The 22,783-nt window shown below is 44.1% G+C and overlaps 1 protein-coding gene across 2 annotated transcripts in view; it reads left to right on the top strand.

The window, feature by feature from the left end:
* Positions 1–981: 981 nt before the first annotated feature.
* Positions 982–22,783, top strand: part of GRM8 (glutamate metabotropic receptor 8) — an 801,552-nt gene continuing 779,750 nt past the window's right edge. The window contains exons 1-2 of one of the 2 annotated variants that reach the window (XM_007982809.3): positions 982–1,419; positions 11,074–11,894. In XM_007982809.3, the coding sequence (XP_007981000.1) occupies positions 11,385–11,894 (510 nt within the window). In that variant the 5' untranslated portion in view covers positions 982–1,419; positions 11,074–11,384. Of the gene's footprint in view, positions 1,420–1,759; positions 2,089–11,073; positions 11,895–22,783 lie in introns of those variants that run through there. The other variant, XM_073009318.1, reaches the window with a different exon arrangement.

Raw genomic sequence — 22,783 nt, 5'->3', positions numbered from 1 at the left:
CCTGCTTTTTCGGGGTCTCTCTGGTCCTTCTCCATCCTCTTTACCTCCTGAGCTGCCCCCTCTTCCCCCGCGCCCCGCCCTCTCTGGCTCGCCCGGGCCTAGGGCGCCGCCTGCAGTTGCGCGAGGCCGCCTCTAGATGGAACTTTCTCACCAACGCAAGGCCCGGCCGGAGTAGCTACCCGGGCGCTGGGCGGCGAGGGGCTCCTTTCTCTCATTCCGGCGGGTGCGGGGTCTGGGGACCTGGGCGGTAACTAGTGGGGAGGAGCGCTGGACTGTGCACGACGAACCCAGCAGGTTTCCACAGGCGGCATGCGAAGGGAATCCCAAGGTTTCCCTGCAGAACCCGAGCACAGCTCTCCCGGAGTTTCCTGCCCCGCGTCTGCGGCTCCTTGAATCATCTCAATAAAATGACCGTCCCGGTAGCCACACACGCCCCGTCCTGCGCAGTGCCTTCAGCGGACCGCGCTGTGTGGTACCGCGAGCCCTGGGGACTCTGTAGCACGCGTTCCCCAGACCCTCGGGGGCGGGGAGTGGGGAGACAATCGTCCGAGTCGCGGGGCCGGACAAATGGCGGAACCGCCGCGCGGCCCCAGGCAAACTTTGCAGGGGAACCGTGCTGCTTGCGGCTCTACTTTAAGCATCCCCGAAAAGAAAGCATGTGGCGGGACACTTGTCATGTACCATGTGTTATTCTCGGTGACGCTTTCTGGAGCTGTGTTCACGGGGGACCCGGGCTCGCGGGTGCTGCCGGCTGTGCTCCGGCTGGCGTCGCGCCTCGCCGCGCCGGTCCCGGGCTCGCCAGGCAGCCGGAGCCTCTGGGCTCCTCCACAGCCATATTCCTCCTTCTGCCGCTCCCGCTTCTTCCCACCCTCCCACTCTGTCGTTGGGTCCTCCCTTTTTTCTTGGGGGCGGGGAAGGTGGGGTGATTTTTAAAAATCAGAACTATTGACATTTCTAGTCTCCTTGTCGCTTCGGGTTGAAGCGCGGAGGGGGATCCGCGGGCCGAGGGTCCCCCTCCCTGCCCTCGCCAGGGCCGCTGGGTGACACCGAAATCCAGAGGCTCCCGCCCCTCGGGGGTTCCTCCTCCTGCTTCCCGAGGTGACTGGTTGGCGCGAAGCGATTGGCGATCCCGGGCGCGATCCCGGCCGCGGCTCCCCGCGCCGCGCGGGGTGAATGGCCGCGGGCGGAGGATCGGGAGGCGCCGGGCGCAGACCAATCGCGGCCGCCGGTGGGAGTATTTGTTATTCACATGGAAGAGACTTGGCGCCGGCTCGGCCAGCTCAGCCCCCTCAGCCCGGAGATCAGCCACAAGTGCGGCCGCTGTGCTCGCCTCACGCGGCGGCGGCGGCGGCGGCGGCGCTGACATGGAGCTGCGGGCCCCCGGCGGGCTTCCTCACCGCGCCCTCTGCGGGGAGCAGGGTAAGACTCGCCGCCCGGCAGCAGAAAGCTGCTCCGAGCAAAGCAAGTGCGGAACCACGGGACAAAAAACCCCCGGCCCCCAAACTTCCCCGAAACGCCCTGCTTGTTGGAAAAGGAGAATCCCCCCGTTTTATTCCCCTTTCCTTTTTCTTCCCTAAAACCGTTCAGCGGACAGCCAGGTGCACCATTCCTTCCCAGATCACTCGAGTGATTTGCTTTTCCTGAGCACAAGTAGATGGCCCTGCACGCCTGTAGTCTGTGAGAGAACTGGCGGGCAGAGGTGACGAGAATGTGGGGAGAGGGAGAGTGGGCACCAGGGGGCGAGGGGCTGGCCGGGCATTGGAGCTTGATTGGGTGTCTGTTGATTTTACGTTGCAAAGAACAAGGCAGCCACCCCTCTTGTCTAACCGTGATTACATTACAGTAAAGAGGTTCAGAAAAGAGGGAGACTTCACCCGGAACTCCCAAGGCTTGGAGGTGTGATCCCCCAAAAGTTTAGTCGGCGAATGGGAGACTGAAGGGTGACGGGAAAAGGGGCAGGCGCGCTCGGCGCTCTGACTGGGCGTGCGGCGGCAGGATTTTAAAGCGCTCTGCCTCGGATCGCCTGCCCCGGGTGACCTCCCAGACCTGCCCTGGTGGAATCCGGACTTGCCCCGCCGAGATGACGAGGTACCTTCGTTTCGCGAACCTAACGGGAGGGATTTCCGAAGTTAGCGGCTTCCGGGATGAGTCGGGGTAATACCCCCGCCCTCTGAGCGTGGGCTGGATGGATGTCTAACCGGGATCTAGGGAGGATGGGGGTCGCGGGGGAAGCCGGGGGCTTCGGGGTCCTCGACACCCGCATCCCCGCACGGCGCACGCTCTGTCTCGAGTTTGCGTTCTCCGAGTTAGCACGGCGAGCTTGGGATTTCCGTGCCCCTCTTTTGTGGCTTTCGGGAAACGCCGGAGTTCCATGTCCTGTTGGGGGTTGGGGGATGGAGAAAAGGTCTCGGGGGTCTTGTTTAAAAAGCAAAAGCTAACGCGCCCCGATAGCTCCTCTGCAGCTCCCGCGGCTGGCGCGGCCCCAGTTTCGGGCGGCCCCGTGCGGGGCGTGGGCGCTAGGGCGGCCAGGTGCGGCGGGGGCGCAGGCTGCACTCCCAGCGCGCGGGGGCACCGGGGCGGCGCCGGAATGCCCCGGGGCGCGGGAAAGGCGAGAGTAGCCTGGCGCTCCCCCCATGGCTATCTACCCCAGAGCCCGGCTTCAACAGCGCAAGGAACTAAGAAGAAAAAGGAATGTGCGCGGGGGAACAGGGGATCCGGGCGGGCTGAGTGGCCGCTGTTATGGTAGAGATAGAAACAGAGGTAGAGATGGACAGACAGCTCAGCCACGCCAAGCGCGAAGCCCATCCGCCCAGCCAGAAAGCTCGGAGATCCCTTGAGCTTCGTACAGTTGGTGAAAATATAACAGAATCACCAAAAAAGAAAAAAAATTTTCTTTCGTTTGACACGCGCTCCCTTGGTGCACATGAAATGCGGAGGGACACGCGAGTCACCCAGTTGCGCAAAACGGCACCCCCGCGGTTCCCCGGGGAATTACTTCCCCCGTGGCCCAAATTGCGAAGCCTAGGGTCAGAGGGTCTCTGCGCACCCTGGATAGCGGGGGTGAAAACAGATCCCCTCGCCGGTTGCAGAAATCCTTAAGTCCCCTACGCAAGTCCCGCCCCCGGGAAGGAATGCCTAATTTGCCATTTGGGGGATCCTTTCCCACAAACCTGAAGGTGCGGGAGTCTCTGGAACACCCAAGAATACACTAGAGTCCAGGCTACTACCGCGATTGAATACAAATCCTGCCAACTGACAGAACTGGAAAACAGGGTTGGTGGTGGAGATACAAGAAAAATCATGAACGGGAGAAATGCATTCCTATGATAGCTTGTATTTTACTTGAAAGAAAAATAGAGAAAAAGAGCCACCAGCAGGTAGATCGTGGATAAACAGCTTATTGCACTAGCCTGTAATTTCCATTTTCCGTTATGAAATTGTTTGTCAATAATTGCAAATGGCTACAGAAACCACTTTAGTTTACCTTGGTCACTTGCTTGTGAATAATACCGTGAAAGATCTCTGTAGGAGGCACAGTCAGCTGTGTGCAATTCATTCTCTGGTTCTTGAAAATATGTGCCTTGATAATTTTGAAGAGAAAAGCTTTCTCCATCAGGGAAAACGAACCAAGATTTTTTAAAATGCAATTTTCTCATTTTAGAGTCAACTACAGGTTGTACCATGTCTAAGATAGAGAATTCTTGCTTCTGAATAAGGGATGTGGGGAGAAATAGATGACGGGAGGCTTTGTAGGAGACAATTGACCCGGAATAAAGAAGAAGATACTGAGAACACAGCTCCCTACACTGTTGTTTAGGTTCAATTTGTTCTGTTTGGATTGTGCTAGCTAGTTCTGCCCTATTATGCACCCTTCGAAAGTTATGGCTGCTTGAATAGTTCTAAAAACATCTACATCCGAAAGGAATAGAGAAAAGGAGGAGCTGAGCTCCAATGAGTGCAGGGGAAAGTTAGAGGTCTGGAGAGATGTGCTCTTTTCAAAGTTGGCTGAGCAGGTTGAAGCTGCTGCGGGGCTTGTTTAATTGGTATTTATGCAGCAAATAACCCGTCTGACATTCACATTGGCAATTGCGTGCCAATCTTTGTGTATGAATGTTCCATTGTCTTCAGGGCACGATGCACAGCACACTACACACATGTTTTTTTCCTTCCGAGTTTCCTTCCTACCACCTTCCTCAGGTAGTTGGAATGCCCATCATAAAGATGACCTTGCTTTAGTTGGGGGGAGTGGAGTTGCTCTGTCACAGTGTCTTAAAAGAAGAGGCTGCTTGAATTTCTCTCTTCCTGGACCCACAGCCAAGACCTGTCCACATCTGCATGCTTGTCAAGTTGGCTGGCTTGCGGAGGTTCAGGAAACTTGCTGTTTTCTTGATAGACTCTGACTGGGCATCGCCAGAGTCACAAATGTGGTTCCTTCAGTAGGGACGGCCACTTCACGTCGTTCGCAGGAGAGGCTATGAGCTGAGAGTTGGCTGGCTTATTGTGTTCATTTCAAGAGAGGGATCTTGTTTTCTTTCTACTAGGAATTGGAATTTAGATTTGGGCTTTCTCTCTTTCTTCTTTTTTTCTTTGATTTTCATTTCTACCTGGTACTTTGACAAATTGTGACAAACCCACTCACTGGGAGGGACTCTGAGCATAATATTGCCTCATCCCAGGACACCCTTTCTGAGTGGTGGGCATTGCTGTTGGAGTGATTTGAGAGGTACTATTGAGAGGCTCCTGACTCCTAGCTCCCTGCTCTGGCTTGTTGCATTGCCAGCCTTAACCATTATTAATGGTGATATTTCTTTGGTAAAGAAATTATGGCTCTCCTAGGAATCATTTTGAGAATGCAGATGTTCCATTTGGGGATGACAGTAATGCATCTTCAGGCTTTGATACCTGCTCATGAATCCACTCACTCCCTGGGGAGGGCCAAGGTAATGAAAGAACAAAGGCACTGAGGGAAGGAAGAGACCTAGTTCTGGGGAGGGCAGGGCAGGGCAGGGCAGGAGGTGAGCAGAAGTTGGAAGATCTAGGAGAGGCCTCAGAGGAGTATAGATTGTTGGACACATGTGTTGCCAATTTCATACTTTTCCAGGCAGGGTTATGCCTGAAGCTAGAAAGCTGCTGGCTATCTATTGGCTGACTTTTCCAGTGGTCATGTCCCAGCGGTAGAAGCATTATATTCTGCCTACAACTTAGGAAGGTTTCCGGTTGTCCTGTTTTCACAACAGGAGATTATCTTGTCACCACTTTCTTCAGAATAGCGATTTAGATGCTCAGTGACCATGACCTTTAGTTCTCCAGGTCAGACGTGGTACTTCCATTGACTTCTTCTTGCATCCTTTCCAGTTTTCCTTCAAGCTCTGTGCTCTCCATATAGGCTTGTCAGGGTTGACTTTTTTGGACCTATGACCCTTGTTAAGGTCTGACTAGCCCCAAGTATGATGAGAAAGTGGTTTTCTTAGATCTTCTAAGTACAATACACCAATAACATATTTTAGTTCTAGGACGGATTGTTAAACTAACAGTATCCCTGTGCATTCTTATAGTACTTGGCAGTTTATAAAGTACTTCGACACACATTATATTGTTTGATTTCACAGATTGGGAGATGGGGGAGAATCATTCCCCATTTTAGAAACAAAGAAACTGAGATCTGGTTAAGTGACTTGCTCGGTGCTATACAGTGAATACTGGGGGAAGTAAGACTAGAATCAGTGTCTCCTACGACTCTAGAACATCCCACTCACAGTCCTCATTATCAAATCAGAGTTAGTTTGAGATCCAGCATGGCCTCCTGCCCCCAGGGGGCATGGAGTAAGGGAAGGAACAAAATGGCAGTCCTGCATTTGAATCCTGGCCTGAGACTTGAGACACAGTCATATAATCTTTCTGTTTTCAGGTTCCTTAGATCTTGAATGGCGGCTGTGATACCAACCTCATAGTTGTATTTTAAGAGGGAAATGAAATAATGTGTCTGCAGCTCCAGGCACACTGCAGGCATTCAGTAAGTGTTGATGTCACCCACTTTCTCTCTTCTTATCTGATACATATTATAAAAAGTAGCTTCTCATTACTTTAAATGTGGTCTTTTTGTGTAATAGCTGTGTTATTGGAAAAATAAGGGCACAAATTGAATTCTCTTAAATCAGATTGTTTTTTTAAATGCCTGGGATTTAGCTATTTAAAGGAAACCTGTGGTGAATTCTTTTGTAATGCAAATAATTACTTTCTAATTTATCTGTTTAGTAAGTCGAGCTTCTCCTGTATCAGATTTTTTAAAATATGAGGCTGGCTTGTGTAGAAGAGCTGTCACAATTCTCTCACTGATGAAAAAAAGTCACTCAACTTGCAAACAAAATCAGTTATTGTGTTCAGTTGGCAAAGCCTTGCTCTGATGTTTGAGCATAATCTCATATTCCCCTATTATTAAATAATAGAATCTCAGAATAGGAAGCTGGAAGACACCTTAGAGATCATGTGGTCCATCTCACTCATTTCACAGATGAGGAAATGGAAGCACATAGAGGTGAGGGGACATGTCACCTCTGTGTGCTTGGGAGTGTCACCAGCCAGTGACTGTCAGACAAAGATCTGATTCCAGGCCTCTGTTGCCAGGGGAGAGCTCTGTCTGCCCCATCCTCACTCTGCCCCACCAAGAATCCATAGACATGCATACATATTGCAGCATGGGAGATGATACAGAAATATGATGCATTTTCTTTTTTCTTTTTTTTTTTTTCTGAGACAGAGTCTCGCTCTGTTGCCCAGGCTGGAGTGCAGTGGCCGGATCTCAGCTCACTGCAAGCTCCGCCTCCCGGGTTTACGCCATTCTCCTGCCTCAGCCTCCGGAGTAGCTGGGACTACAGGCGCCCGCCACCTCGCCCGGCTAGTTTTTTGTATTTTTTAGTAGAGACGGGGTTTCACCGTGTTAGCCAGGATGGTCTCGATCTTGTGACCTCGTGATCCGCCCGTCTCGGCCTCCCAAAGTGCTGGGATTACAGGCTTGAGCCACCGCGCGGTTTTCAAAAACAACCTGAAGAGCTGCAAGTGTGAGCAGTTGTATGAATTGATGAGAATATTCAGCTTAACCTTTTTGTTAAAGAGCTGAATGGAATGCAGCATAGGAATGCTGCTTTGGCCTTTTTATGAGAAAAATATTACAATTCTTGGATAATGGTATTCCTCAGCGAGGATTTTACCCTATCGTATTTTAATCGTACCTGCTAAATGGCCAAGGAAGACGTGATGGCAGACCCAGAGAGGCCCTGCATGCGTTGGTGGGTGTGTTCCCATTGACATCAACATGGCCAGGAGACCTCATTTGGAGCAGAAGTGTTTGGACAAACTGCATTGGATCTTCTCAGCCCTTTGAGAGATTCAGAAATCACCTCCCTAGAAATGCTGCCAGATTGTCCCTTCCTAATTAGTATGTTATTGTTCTTCCAGAGCTAAGCATCAAAGATGTGCACCTTTCTGAAAGATTGCAGTGGAGGGGCAGGGCTGTTCCCTTCTCTCGTGCTGCCACAGCGAGTCCCTGTAGCACTGGGGGCTTTCTCCAGTGACAGACCCACCTTTTGGGACAGATGACTTCGGTGGCACTGCCACTCATCAGCTTACCAGCTCAGGGGTTGGGGCCGTATTCAATCCCTCTGAGCCTTCTTTTCTCATTTATACAAGAGCTAATGCCTGGTGTATGAAAATTGGTGGAGATACTATGTTAGGTACTTGACACTGGTACAGAGAAGGTGTGTAGAAAATAAAGCAGAATTCTGGGCTCTGGCCAGTGAGGAGCTGTCCTTCTGGCCTTTTAGGAAACAGAGCACATTTAGGGGGCCACAGGCTTAGGGTCCAGCCAGGGTGCCTGCTCCCAGGAGCCTTAGGCCAGACTGCCCATGGAGGGCCCAATGATGTATGATGTGCCCTGTAAGTAAGGGTGGGCAGGCAGGGGAGTGCACAGGAAGGTCTATGAGGGTTCATAGTTAAGCCTCCCCAAAGGGTTGCACGGCCTCTCCCTGTGGGCCCAGACATAGTGCTGAGAGGATTTGTCCCGCTCTGAGATTGGTTTCGGGAGTCTAGACCTCACGCCTCCTTGAAACAGTCCAGCACAGCCAGGCTTCTGCCACATATCAGAGGCAGGTCAGTTTGAGAGAGGAGCTGTTTATCCTTTAAATCAAACACAAAACATAAAATAGAGGTATTTGGATCTATAGCTCTGAAAGATTATGATTTCTTTAAAACTCATAGACTCAAACTAGGATGAGTTTGGACTAAAGCTCACAAGAATTGTACAAGAGCAAGATAAGTAATTTAAGGCTGTACAATGAAACCTAACTGATGTAGTTTCTCACAAACTTTCAAATACATTTTTCCTTAGATTTCTTAAAAGGGGAAACTAAACCTTCTGGCAGTGGAGTCTGATTTTTATGACAGTGTATCAGATTTTGAAATAACTGCACGATTTAAATATTTTATAAGTAGCTCTGATTTTATTTTTTAAAGTGACAAATGAAATTCAGTAAAAGCTCACCAACTGGGCAAATACAGAAAGAGGTGCTCTGCTCTAGTAGAAAATGAATTACAGACTAAGTTAGCAACAATAACTCCTGTTTACTGAGCCAGATACTATGCTTTCCATGTGTGCTGTGTGGCAGATTCTATCACCCCTTTAAAGACAAGAAAAGCAAGCTTCAGAGAGGTTACATGCAATTAATTCTATGACCCAGAGACGGAAACTCCAGCAAAAATTCAAGTGAGCTGTTCAATAAATGAAACTGAAATGAAACCAAAACTGAACCTCTCGTTTTCCATTTCAGTGCATTCAACCACTAAACAAAACTGATTCCTGCCTCACTGTTCTTCATCCCCCAACCTTTTTTTTTTAAAAAAATTAAAGCTCCAAACAAAGCTATGAGATACTAAAGAGAGTAAACAATATTGCAATCACCAATAATTTTAAAAGCGACTCAATTTTATTACTTTCTGGACCATACAGCAACTGGAACTAGGTTAATGCCACATGGATAGGTAAGGATGCATTGTGATGAACAGATGGGCTGTTTGTATGTTCGTCTATAGTTGAAAGCCATTTATTCTCATAAGTGTTTTAAGTACTTGGGGGATGGCTTGGTGCAAAGAGGAAAGGCGGGCCTTTGGAGAAAATCAAGACCCATCCACTCCCCCTAGACATTTCTTCTTCACCTTATTTATTCATTTAGTCTGTACTCTGTCAGAACAAGGGTCAGCCCAGGCACGTGGAATTGGTCTCAAATTCTCAACTAGTGATGGGAGTTAATGAGGTTTTACTATCATGTGACTGGTTTTCTTTGTGAAACTGTAAAACACAATCTTACTTCTCTTAATGGGTGGCCGGTGTAATTTATGGCCCATCACTTAAATGGTTTCATCCTGAAAGTCAGGTTGACTTTCTGAGTGTTTCCTTTTGTGGAATGCCCGAGGTCAGGCTGTTATTGAATCACAGATTTTCTGAGGGAAAAGCAGCTGCTAGGAGAATCGAGTGTGAGGGACTAACAGTTAAGTGGTTAGAAAAATCAGAAAGGATGAAGTATTTTTGGGGGCAGCACGTAGGAAATCTAAGGCTTAATATGTGCCGGGAGGCAGTGAGTACTTGTCTTAGGCTGCACAGAACTATCTCAGCCGAGTGGGCCATTGGCTGGCTGGGCTACCAGGTGTTTGCTCAGAAATATGGGGCAGTGGGCTGCTATGAGCCCTCTTTTCTAATCTGAAAGTGCAAAAAGTGCAGCTTTCTTCGAGGACGTTTGGGCATATGTTCACTTATCCCCCAGGGAAGCACCATCTTTCCTTTCGAGACAAGAAGGATAAAAAGAAAATTTTATGAACTGGAACTTGAACAAGTGAATGGAAAATACAAGCAGATGTTGGTTGGCTAGGGTACAGGAGAACTGTCCAAATTTCAGGTTTCAAACTCATACATAAATAGGTTAGAAATGAGCATTAGATTAACCATCCTGCCAAAGTAAATTGGTGCTGTTTATTCTCTTAATTAGCTGTGCATTACAAATCTCAGATTCCCTGTGTTAAGTCAGTTCTCATTTTCAGTCACATCTCTTCGAAAGTCATTTGAAAAAAATCTTATGGAATTAAGAGTGAAGGCCGTAGGAAAAAACTTTGTAGATGTGCCTATAGACACTTTCATTCCAAGTTATTTCTAGTCTCGATGAAATAACTGTTTTCCCCACCGAGTCAGACAGAATTAAGCAGCTCTTCATTTGATCACCAACTCTGATTTGCTCCTAGTGATTCTGGGATCAAGGCATGTTTCCCTCAGAACTGTTAATATACCCATTGCTCCCACCCCAACAAATTAACTGGAAACTCTGACAATGGTAATAGGAATATCTTCACATGTCACCTTCCCTGCGTGTTTCATTTTCAAGTCTTTGTTTTCTTACCAGAGAAGAATAAGACAATTTATACAAAATAGCTGACTTTCTATGTTAATTTTCTTCACAGGCTACAAAACTTACACATTTTTTAGCTCTTTGGGTGGATTTCTTTCTCTCACTTTTTGTAATTGAATAATCACTTTTTCCTACTGGGTAATTTGAGGCACTAAAAATAAAAGTCATTAACAGATGATTGGCTTATTGAATACATCACAGAAAATAATATTTTATTATGATTTTGTTGACAAAATTAGAATGCTAAATTCAGATAGCTGCAAAAAACAAAAACAAAAAAAACCAAAAAAACAAAACAGATTTGAAAAGAAATGGTGCCATCACTTGCAGGATTTTTACCTTCATGGAAATAAGGTTTATTGATATAAAATGATAAATAAAAATACTTTCTGGCTTGCGAGAATCAACCTAATTCCTGATACTGTTCTGTTTCCCTTGCTCCAAAAGTGTCATCAATCTCCCTATTTAGATGCAGTGCAGCCAGGTGTTCAGAATCACAGGGGGACAAAAAGAATTAGTTTCTTACTGAATAGGGGATTTTTTTTTAAGAGGCTGGCATAAACAGGGCTGCAAAATGTGAATGTAGACCCACTGAACTGAACCCCCTTTTTTCCCCTCTTCCCAGGAGTAATTCTGCTACAAGGCTGATTTCAAGGACATGAATTGTTGACCTCATCCCAACATCAGAACCTCAGATGTTCTAATTTTTGCACCATTCCAGGCAAGTTGATCTTATAAGGAAATAAAATTGAACCTTAGGGGTCTGATGGAAACTCACTGTGACATTCAAATCAAGAAAACTTGCTGATGCCCACAGAGCCTTTTCCCCATGGGCCCTGATGGTAGCCTCCAGAAGGTGCAGCCTCAGGTGGTCCCCCTTCTTCTGTGGCAAGAATAAACTTTGGGTCTTGGATTGCAATACCACCTGTGGAGAAAATGGTATGCGAGGGAAAGCGATCAGCCTCTTGCCCTTGTTTCTTCCTCTTGACCGCCAAGTTCTACTGGATCCTCACAATGATGCAAAGAACTCACAGCCAAGAGTATGCCCATTCCATACGGGTGGATGGGGACATTATTTTGGGGGGTCTCTTCCCTGTCCACGCAAAGGGAGAGAGAGGAGTGCCTTGTGGGGAGCTGAAGAAGGAAAAGGGGATTCACAGACTGGAGGCCATGCTTTATGCAATTGACCAGATTAACAAGGACCCTGATCTCCTTTCCAACATCACTCTGGGTGTCCGCATCCTCGACACGTGCTCTAGGGACACCTATGCTTTGGAGCAGTCTCTAACGTTCGTGCAGGCATTAATAGAGAAAGATGCTTCGGATGTGAAGTGTGCTAATGGAGATCCACCCATTTTCACCAAGCCCGACAAGATTTCTGGCGTCATAGGTGCTGCAGCAAGCTCCGTGTCCATCATGGTTGCTAACATTTTAAGACTTTTTAAGGTAGGTAAAGGCATTGTCTTTCTGACCATTGTGAAAGGACAATGAAATGCTATGACTCCAACTGCAGGTTTAAGAAGAAATTGAAGATGGTGAAGGTGCTCATAGACCCTTTCCGTGTCACCAGGTTCCTCAAATGGGGCATTCTGTATGGGGCATTCTACATGTGTTGGTTTAGTTCCATTATTTACAATTAACTGGATTAATTTTGACTCTGGTTTTTTTTTTTTTTTTTTTTTTCCTGAACAAAGAGAAAGGTGAAAAGTTCTGTGAAATATTGGGTCTTTGTCATCTTGGGATAACCTCCTTATTAGGCTCATTTTAAATCAAAGCATTTTAAAAGAGAATAATGAACTCTTAGCACATTTATGATGGAAAACATTTCTATGGTATTTGAGCTATTTAATTTACTGGGTGAAACTTCTTTAAGGTGGGATGCTCTGTTATGACAAAAGTTTGTTCATGAAGAAACAGTATTTATTACTAATGTGTAGATGGGAGTGACACTCTGGGAGATGAGATGGCCATAAAATTGTCAGGTTTATTATAACTACAATAGAACAGAACCTTATTAATTCAGACTGCTCTGATACAGACTTGGAATAATTATATATAATTCTTATGGCATTAAAAGTTCAAATTTAGCAGGATAAATTAGACTTTTTGATTTAGGTTTGGTGATCTATTACCCATATGTTGCATTTATATATTGAATAAAATTGGAAATATGGAATAATATATGTAAAAATACTTTGAAAAGTATAAAGTGCCGTAAAAATAAAGTTATTGTTAACTCACCATTTTCATTAACTTTCTCATTTTATTTATTAATAACTAATATGTAGTCTTTTGTAATAGACATAATTGGTTTAATTGAAAATACTTTCACTCTGGTTTCTTACTCAGTGGGACATGAATTTTTTAACTTAATGAGCCTTTGTTTTATATTGTGAAAAATGGTTCCTGGCTGGGCGCAGTGGCTCATGCCTGCAATCCCAGCACTTTGGGAGGCCGAGGTGGGCGGATCATGAGATCAGGAGATTGAGACCATCCTGGCTAACACGGCAAAACCCTGTCTCTACTTAAAAAATACAAAAAATTAGCCTGGCGTGGTGGCACATGCCTGTAGTCCCAGCTACTTGGGAGGCTGAGGGAGGAGAATCGCTTGAACCTGGGAGGTAGAGGTTGCAGTGACCTGAGATCATGCCATTCCACTCCAGCCTGGGTGACAGAGCAAGATGCCGTCTCAAAAAAAAAAAAAAAAAAAAAAAAAATTCCTATGCACATTAGATTTAGAAATATTAAAAGAATATGGAGAAATTGGGCAGATGACAGGTATTGTGACAAATGTGAGCAAAGTGATGGGAAATGTCACACAAACGATGAAAGGAATTGAATCAAAGGATTTCTGGCTTGGCAGATATCTTGGAGACACATCTAGTCTGGCCCACTCATGGCACTGGAATCCTCTTTGTAACATCCCCTTGAGTGGCTGTGCAGCCTCTGTATGGATTTCCCTAGTTTAGAAGAGAAAATGCTATGAGGCAACTTAATGGCTATTTTCAGATAGATGAAATTTTCTCAAATAAGGAGGATGCTAAGCAGAAGCTCCCTGCGTCTAAGGAGTACTGAAGAGGCGCAAACAGGCTTCAGGGTGTGCTGGAGACATTTGAGCAGGACATTAAGAAGCACCTCTTGACAGTGAGAAGGACACAATTAAGACATATAGCCAGAGTTGCTTCAGTTCTCCATTTCTGGAAACCTTCAAGGGAAACTAGGCAGTTTTTTTTACCATTTCTCTTAGAGGGACTCCTTGCTTAGAGGCAAGATATGGAACCAGAATTCTCCAGGTTTCCTCCCACATCTTGGGATCTAGGATTCCTCCCAGCTACCCCAGTTCTGTGCCATGTGGCATTTTCTGCTCTGGGGTGGTGTCCAGCTCAGACATTTCTGTAACTCTTCTCTCTGATTTGAACTCCCTCCTCACCTGCTCCAAGGCATCTCTTTTCTATTTTTAACTTAGTAGCTGTGGTTCAAAAACATCACTTTTAGAGGAGAGGAAAAGGTTCCTAAGAATCTACTCCTTTTGATTTCCCTCCCCTTATAAACCAATTCGGGTTCCTGCCAATACCATTGTAATTCCTGTGAATCCTGGCTGTTTCCTGTAGCCTGATGCCCAGCCAAAAGTGGGCAAGGATTTGAGGAGTGTGGTGGAGGAGACAAAGTGTTCATATGAGGTTTTCCAAGCTTGTTTGCATTTTTTTTTTTTGACATAGAATCAGCTTATCTGCAAAATGGGAATAATAAGATTGTTAGATTGTTGGGTATATTTAATGAGAAAATGCAGGAAGGCTTCCATCAGGACCTGGTCATGTCCTTTGGTGTTTTGGGCTATTGAAGGAAACTCCAGGCCACTTGAAGGCAAGAGGGGGTTTTGTTTTTATGCAGGGGGTATCTGGCTTCTCTCTTCTCTATTCTTCCCTCACGGACTGGTTAGTTCTCTTAATTTCTTGGATAATCCTGGAGGGACCCCATCTGACTGGGTGAGAAGGTTACTACTGACCCTCTGGACAGAGTCCAATGCCCCAGGCCATCTCTTGAGACACAGACCAACACGTGAAAGGGCAGCTGTTGACGCCCTTAACTGAAGTGCAGGGAGTGGGTCACTTATCACCAGGAGGGGGCGCTGTTATGGTAGACGTCATGACTAACATGATCAGTTCACTGGCCCAGAGTGAGCATTTAACCTACAGAAGCAAATCTAGTTATTAACCAAGTTATTGGACTTGAAAATTGTCTGTAATTCAAAAGTTCACCAGTGAGAGGATGTAGGTGTCTAAGCCATCTTACAGGTGATTCTGGAACCATAAGAATGTGAATTAGATAATAGCAACTTATGCTACTTTACTTTGATTTGTATGTGACTTTCAGCTAGCACTCCATTTGTAATATTAATTATAAAACAATTGGCACAGAAAATTCTCCACTCTATGTATGGATGACTTCTGTTTATACATATATGCTAGTACAGACATGAAATATTACAGTAGTTATCAGAGGAAGGATTAGCAGTTAATGCACTGGAGATTGGCATATAGCTCCTTTTTGAGAAACAATACTTTTCTTAAATACTAATTTTCCAAAGGCTATGACTTGAGTAAAAATAAGTTTTATGACAGTTTTCTCAAGCTTAGGCCCTTTCAGGGTAGCGAAAGACCCACAGAATGTAAAAATATGCCCATAAATAATCTAAAAATTAATGTATTGCTAGTTATTCCCAGATAATGGAGTTGAAGAAGATAGAGCATCTCCAATGAAGACATGCAATGAACCTTGATCATAAGGAATACAAATGGGGTCTTAATTCATGAACTTACTGACTGTCCTGCTCAACAATAAACATAAATTGGGGTTTTAAGAATCTGGTTGTGATGTGTTTAAAAATTTTGTGGAAAATATTTGGGCCAAATTTGGAAGTGATCCCTAAATGTCTGTTTTCTTTTTTTGGACAACTTTGGGAAGGCCATGTATTTTATTTGCAGCGTCTTCCTGTACTAAAATGTGAAGGAGACAATGTCTTCCACGCAGCCCCATTTACCACTTTCTTCAATCTTGCTCCTCCTGTGTCAACCTTTCCAGTCCTTGTATTCCCAAGTGTTCTGCTAATCCAAACCTGATGCAAGAGATCTATGTGTTATCTGCATGTTAGTATGTATATGTTTAAGTCAGAGGAGGATTTTATTTCCTTCAGGATCACTAATTGTGGAATGAAATGGGATTTGTCTTTGTAAAGGAGATGCCGGCATCAGTTGGGGAGGTTCATTTAGCCCCAGCAGAGACTGCATTTAGTGAATAGCCACCTCCTCTGCTGGAATACAGGTGGCTCTGCTTATCTGATCTAGAGTGAAGTGGTGTCATCCTATCTTTGTTTCTCTTCTTATCCAAGCTTAGAAGCAAATGAACAAAATGAGCCTCTTTAACTTCAGAAGAGGGTTGAATAAGGGCCTGGAGCTGGACACAACCTGGAAACAAGATGCCATGTGGCATAGGTCCATAGGATACTGAATGTTTTACTAGATTAGTGATATTCAACCCCGAGTGTATGGTGGGGTTCATACTGCTGTTGCCTCACCCACAAGGGATATGGGCTGTATTATTAAAAATACCTGGGAGGCTTTTCGAATGGCAGGATCCAGTGAACGATGTATGCCTCCCAAGCCCCTTTCCGGGAACTATTTTTTATTGAGATGAGTGTCCCATTTCCCTCAGGTGTGTTGGGAGTGGAAACAAATTTGAGAGTTACAGAACAAGAATTTAATGATCTGAACTTTTTAGATGCACTAGTGTACCCTAACACACACACACACACACGTGCACACACACATCGTGTATCAGCTAACATGAGGCAGAGCAGACCTAGGTGATTGCTTCACTCATATAGCATGTTAATGGCTTTAGATAACAGAAGTATCAATTAGGATAATGTGACATGTAACTGCAGAATAGCAGACCCAGGACAGCTCCATCCTATACAGAGGTCTAAATGACACCTCAGGGGCTTTTGTATTGTAGATAACCCAATGAAAAGAGGGGTCCAGGTCCCCATAAGAGATTGTATAGTTTGGAAAGAATTTAAAAAGGAGAGGGTCTTTGGAAATGTTTGAGAAGCCCATAAATTTGTGTTTTATAAAGAGCTCAAATTTTTTCCCCTTTCTAGAACATTTCCACTCCTCTCCTTTAAATTAAAGCAAATCGATTCCTCCAAACACTAATCATATGTCTTACTTTGAGCAAAGATTGAATATTCTAAGTTAAAAATAGCACATTGATGCTGGAGGTAGCACATCACATTAATGTCCACAAAGATACATTGGGTCATAAGAGGACACTGTCAAATATAATTCCTCTCTCTTTTGTTTTTCTAGTTAATTTTACCTGGGTTGTTAATTTTCTACCCTTAAAGGATAGGGGTTAGATAGTCTGCAGTGTATCCTTCCCAAAGCAATCAAATGAGACTTTTAAATAGAAATCCATTTGTGGGTGGGCTAGATAATTTCACCCTATGTGGAAGTGTGCTGGTTATAAATGGCGAAAATTGATCTTCATGTGAAGTCAATGAAATACTGAGAAGCATCTTGTTTCCCTGGCAGTCTTCGCCTACCCTGCTATGTTTATGAAGATATATTTTCTTCCAAGACACTCTACCAATTGTAGCAACCACTTCCATAAAGCCAAGCAGTTTTTGAGTTATTTATTGCATACAGTGGGTTTTATTAGCTTCAAAACTTTGAAAAGGTAAATCTGCCATATCCGGGCTCATCTAGAGATGAACTCATAAATGAGTGCAGTCAGTAAACTCAGTAGGAGGTAAATTTCATGTTGAATCTCATTTGATAGCAAATAGATAATGAAAATTGGGAGGTGAACTTCTTCAGTCAACTCTTTGGTACTGTAGCAAGGTTTCATTTAACTTTGAAAAGAGCTCACTCTCCTTAGATGAGACATGACTGGTAAGTAGCACTTACACTCCCAGCTACAGAGATCTTTCAAAACGGAGACTTGTTAATGTCTTTCACCTTCTTAAAACTCTTTAATGGCTAGGGTTTTCCCCAGGATGAAGGTCCACCTCCTCTTTGGGGATCTTTTTCTCACTTTCCTTGACTAAATTGTCTCTTTGTTACAAGTAACAAAGAAGCAGCCTGTGCTTCCTCTCCTTAGTGTCTCTCTCACTGTGTTGTGATTGTTTACCTACTTGTCTGCATTCCCCACTAGACTGTAACTACCATGTGGGCAGGGGCCATGTCTATCTAGTTTGTTGCCATATTCCTAGCGCCTAGCATGGACCTGTCAGAGAAATAATGAATGGATGAATACATCGAATCTCTCTACTCTCTCCCTCATCCCAATCTCAGTGTTAGAAATATGTGTTGAATAGACGGGAAAGAAGTATAAGTTTGTTTATTTTTCTTGTATATTCCTTTAGAAAAGAAGGAGGGTGATATGTTTAGGCTTTGTGTCCCCACCCAAATCTCATTTTGAAATGTAACCCATATAATCAATCCCCACATGTCAAAGGAGAGACCAGGTGGAGGTAATTGAATCATGGGGGTGGTTTTCTCCATGCTGTTCTCGTGATAGTGAGTGAGTTCTCATGAGATCTGATGGTTTTATAAGGGGCTCTTCCCACTTGGCACGTCTCCTTCCTGCCACCTTGTGGAGAAGGTGTCTTGCTTCTCCTTTGCCTTCTGCCGTAATTATGAGTTTCCTGAGGCCTCCTCAGCCATGCTGAACTGTAAGTCAGTAATTTATAATTTTCCTTTATAAATTACCCAGTATCTGGCAGTTCTTTATAGCAGTGTGAAAGCAGACTAATATAGAGGGAGAAGCGGAGAAAGAAGGAAACATGATTATATTTTGAGAGTTCCTATTTTCATGTGCTTTCTCTTTTTCCTACAAATTTCCATTTAAACGTATTTTTAACATTAAGAAATTGCATTGTATATTTCCAAATTGTTAAAAGAGTAGATCTTAAATGTTTTCACCATACACCAAAAAAGTGTGAGGGGATGGATTTGTTAATTAGCCAATTTAATCACTCCATATTGTAAACATAAACCGTCATATTGTGCCCCATAAATACATATAAATTGTCAATCAAAAATAAAATAAGTAAAATACATGAACACATTCTCATTTTAAAGGTTTAAGCAATAAATAGTATAAAAGGAAAGTCCACTTCCAAATGCATAAATCCGTTAATAACACAGGCACACATGATTTTGTTAATAGATATATGACTTATGACTTTCTTTTTCACTTAATATATTTGGGAAAAATTTCCATGTTGGTTAATGTAGATGTACTGCAGTAATTCTCAACCCCAGCTGCATGTTAGCATTGCCGGCATAGCTTTTAAAAATTTTGGATGCCCAAACCCTAGCCAGGACCAGTTAAATTGGTTGGGGTAGAGCTCTGCATTGGTATGTTTTAAAAGATCACCAGGTGATTCTGATGTTTGGTCAAGAATGAGAACTGCAAGACTTTATTTTTTTCATAGTTGCTTGGTTTTTAATCATATGGATGGACCATACTTTATTTGACAAATCTCTGATAAACAAGTTACTTCCCTTTGCTCTCCAAATTTGTTATTTGAAAACCAGCTGAAACAATGCTAGAGCCTCATCTGAATACTGTTAGCTCTAGAATGAATTTTGGTGGTATAGGGCCCTTTCTTGGACCAACAAAGGGGCCAGATGAGTGAATTGCCAAAAGCATCTTGCTGTAAGACAGGGTCACAGGACACAGACATTCCAAGCCATGTCTCTTCGAAACATGCAGTAACTTAGAATCAGCATCGTGGTCATGTGCTCAGACAGTTCAGGGAGCACCATGACTCTTGGGCGGAGCACTTTTTAAACTTGGTGAATTTAAATTAAATTTCTTTTCTTTCCCCTAGCCTCAAATGGCCTGAAATCCTGCAGTGAATACCAAAGACATCTTAAGAGCGTACTTAGTGATAAATGCCTATGTTTGGGGTGTTTTAAGTAATGAGGTTGTTTGAAAAGTAGTGAGAAGTCTTTCCATAAGAACAGTTTGTGACTGGATGTTATATATTTTGGTTTACAAAATTGTCTGAAAACCTTTCTAGAATAAGTCAGGGTCTATGTAGATAAATCTGCATAAGGAAAGTACTGTGCTCTTTCTACCCATTCACCCTAGAGACTGCAGGATTTTTATATTTTATAGACTTCACTTCTTCATAGCGGTTTTAGGTTCACAGCACAATTGAAGATTGCAGTGGTTTTAACACAGGTGTCTTCCTGGGCTCTTCTGATAGCTTTTTGCAACCAAAGGTAATGCCTTCCTAGGAAGACTTAAAATCTAAAGTCTGTCCTGTGCCCAGTCCAGTGGTTATTACACTGTAGCATGCGAGAAATCACCCAGAATGCTTGTTGAAACATGCATTCCTGAGCCCACCTGCAGAGTTTCTGATTCACTGGGTCCGGGGAGGCCCAGGGTGGAGGCTGAGAATTGCCATTGCTAATGGTTCCCAGGTGATGCTGATGCTGCTCTTTTGCACATCACACTTTGAGAAGCACTGCTCCATACAAATTGCTTGCTGGCTGACTTAGCAAGTCAAAGTGTGCAAAACAAAAGTGAGATTTAACAATGTTCTGTCTGACAGCAGCTTTTGCCACACACCTGGTTGGATTTCTGTTCATATTGGTCATAATCACAGCAGGTGTTGTGTGGATTTATCTTTAATTGTGTGCGTGTTTGGAAGTTGTGTTCCTTATTAAGTAATGCATAGCTCATGAATAATGATCAGTGCAATGGTCACTTAAACACTATTTCTTAAAGTAGGGTCAGGCAGATTACCATTCTACGCATTTTTACTACTTGAGACAGTAGAGCAGACTGATTTAAGAAACTTAGATTGTAAGATACACATGAATTGGGAATTGAGAACAGTAAAAGATGAAGGAGGCTGTGATATGTCTCAGCTACCAGCAATTTGTCTTCAGAAACCATGACAGCTTCCTCCTGATTTCCGTTATGCAATGCGATTGCAAATAACATTCCACAGCAGTCTTAATCAATAGAGGGTCACAAGAGGCCCTTGTTTCCTCAAAGTGGGAAAAGGGCTTATTTACCCATTTAATTGATATAACACACTTTCTGGCAAAAGACAGAGTCATCTCTTTTAGCTGTAATTGGGGACTTTTTCTATCCCCAAACACTGTCCTCACAACCTGCATCTATACGTCTAATCTTTATGTATCTTGAATACATAAGGAACACCACGCTGGCAAGATGTAGGGGTCTAGGCATAGCGTTGTGCACAGCCACTTTTATCTGTTTCTAGAATGAGGCCAGTCTCTGCTGTATTACTTCATTAGGCTCAGCAAGCTAATAAACATGTGTTCTCAATGTTGGCCGTTAGTCTCCCTCTAAGACGCTTCAAGGCTCCCTCTGGGATTAGGGAGGCTGGTTTCCTTGGTGTATAATACAGCCCCAGTTTCAGGGACATCATGGATCTGTCTCTGTATCCCCTGCAGTGCCACTGAGCTCCCTTGGGACATGTGGATGGTGACTTATTCTTGCTCTAGCGTCTTACTCTTGCTTCCTCTCACATGGATTGAGAGTGACCTCTAGCTTCGACTAGTGCTTGTACTATTTCTTTATGTGGTGGCAATTCTATTTATTAGTTTTCGGAGTGATTTATCATCTCACCTCAGAGTGTTTGAACTTATATTACTTCTAGAACAAATACCATGCCATACTCATGTAAATTTCTTAGATATTTGTGACTTATAGATATTATGTTTGTTATCAGGATATGTCTGTTCAAATTATAGATTATTTTAATGTATTTAGTGGTGCTGATGCTCTTGAGTAAAATAGATTAATATGAATTATATGAAATAGGTTGGGCTCTGTAGTCAGACTGCCCAAGTTCAAATTTGGACATAATGCTTGTTAACTGTGTTATCTTAAGCAAAATAGTTAATCTCTCCAAATCTTAAACTTTCTTATCTGTTAAAAAAACAGCAACCCAGGCTGGGCACCATGGCTCACACCTGTAATCCCAGCACTTTGGGAGGCCGAGACGGGTGGATCACCAGGTCAGGAGTTCAAGACAAGCCTGACAAACATGGTGAAACCCCGTCTCTAATGAAAATACAAAAATTAGCCAGGCGTAGTGGCATGCGCTTGTAATCCCAGCTACTCAGGAGGCTGAGGCAGGAGAATCACTTGAACCTGGGAGACAGGGGTTGCAGTGAGCTGAGATCGCCCCTCTGCACTCCAGCCTGGGTGACAGAGCGAGATTGTCTCAAAAACAAAACAAACAAAAAACCCCAGTTAATAATAGTACCTTTTTCATAAGGTTTTTAATGAAGACAAGTAAGATACATTTGAGAGTCCTAAGCAAAATCCCTGGTCCATAGGAGGCACCATGATGTTTGTTATGATGATGATAATGAGGAGGAAGATATTTATGTCTGCTATTAAGAGGATATTCATTTTGAGTGGTACCTTCCTCCAGTTTCTCAGCCATTCATACTGACTTGCCCTATTTTGTGAACAAAGGCAGATTAGCATTGAAGGTGTAATTGGTCAAGAAACAGAACTGATGGGCCAGGTGTGGTTGCACACACTTGTAATCTCAGCACTGTGGGAGGCTGAGGTGGATGGATTACTTGAGCCTAGGAGTTCAAGACCAACTTGGGCATCTGAGACCAGCCTGAGCAACATGACAAGATCCTGTATCTATAAAAAATACAAAAATTAGCTGGGTGTGGTGGCATTCCCTTGTAGTTCCAGCTACTCTGGAGGCTGAGGTGGGAGGATTACTTGGGCCCGGGTGGTTGAGGCTACAGTGAGCCATGATGATACCACTGCACTCCAGCCTGGGAAACAGAGTGAGACCCTGTCTGTCTCACTCACTCACACACACACACACACGAAGAAAGAAACAGAACTGGGGCAGGTCTGGATTGGCTCTGGCATAGGGCAAGGCTGTCTAGTTTTCTTGAAGGCTGAACTTGAGACTGGGACTTCATCAGCTTATGTTCCAGCCAAGTGAGCTAAGAAGGTGGTGTACTGCTATCCTTCCAAATCCATGTGTTGGATGGTAAGAGTCCGTTTTATTAAAAAAGTAGAAAACCCAGAGAAACATTGGTTCTCTGTTTTTTTAAGTAAAGTTGCACTACATTTTTATGTTTCAGCGCCCAAAGAAAAATACCCTTAGGATTCAATTGTTAAAAAAACAAACAAAAAACCAAAAAAACAAAAAGAAAGAAAAAAAAAAATCACCAATTCTGACTCACGTAGGCTACGGGTTTGATGATGGAGTTGTGGTTGAGCATGAGCAGCTGAATAACCCCAGG

Source organism: Chlorocebus sabaeus, chromosome 21, assembly GCF_047675955.1.
Source record: "Chlorocebus sabaeus isolate Y175 chromosome 21, mChlSab1.0.hap1, whole genome shotgun sequence".
NCBI classification, from domain to species: domain Eukaryota; kingdom Metazoa; phylum Chordata; class Mammalia; order Primates; family Cercopithecidae; genus Chlorocebus; species Chlorocebus sabaeus.
Note: the sequence above shows the minus strand (reverse complement) of the source record. Positions and strands in the feature narration are given on the sequence as shown.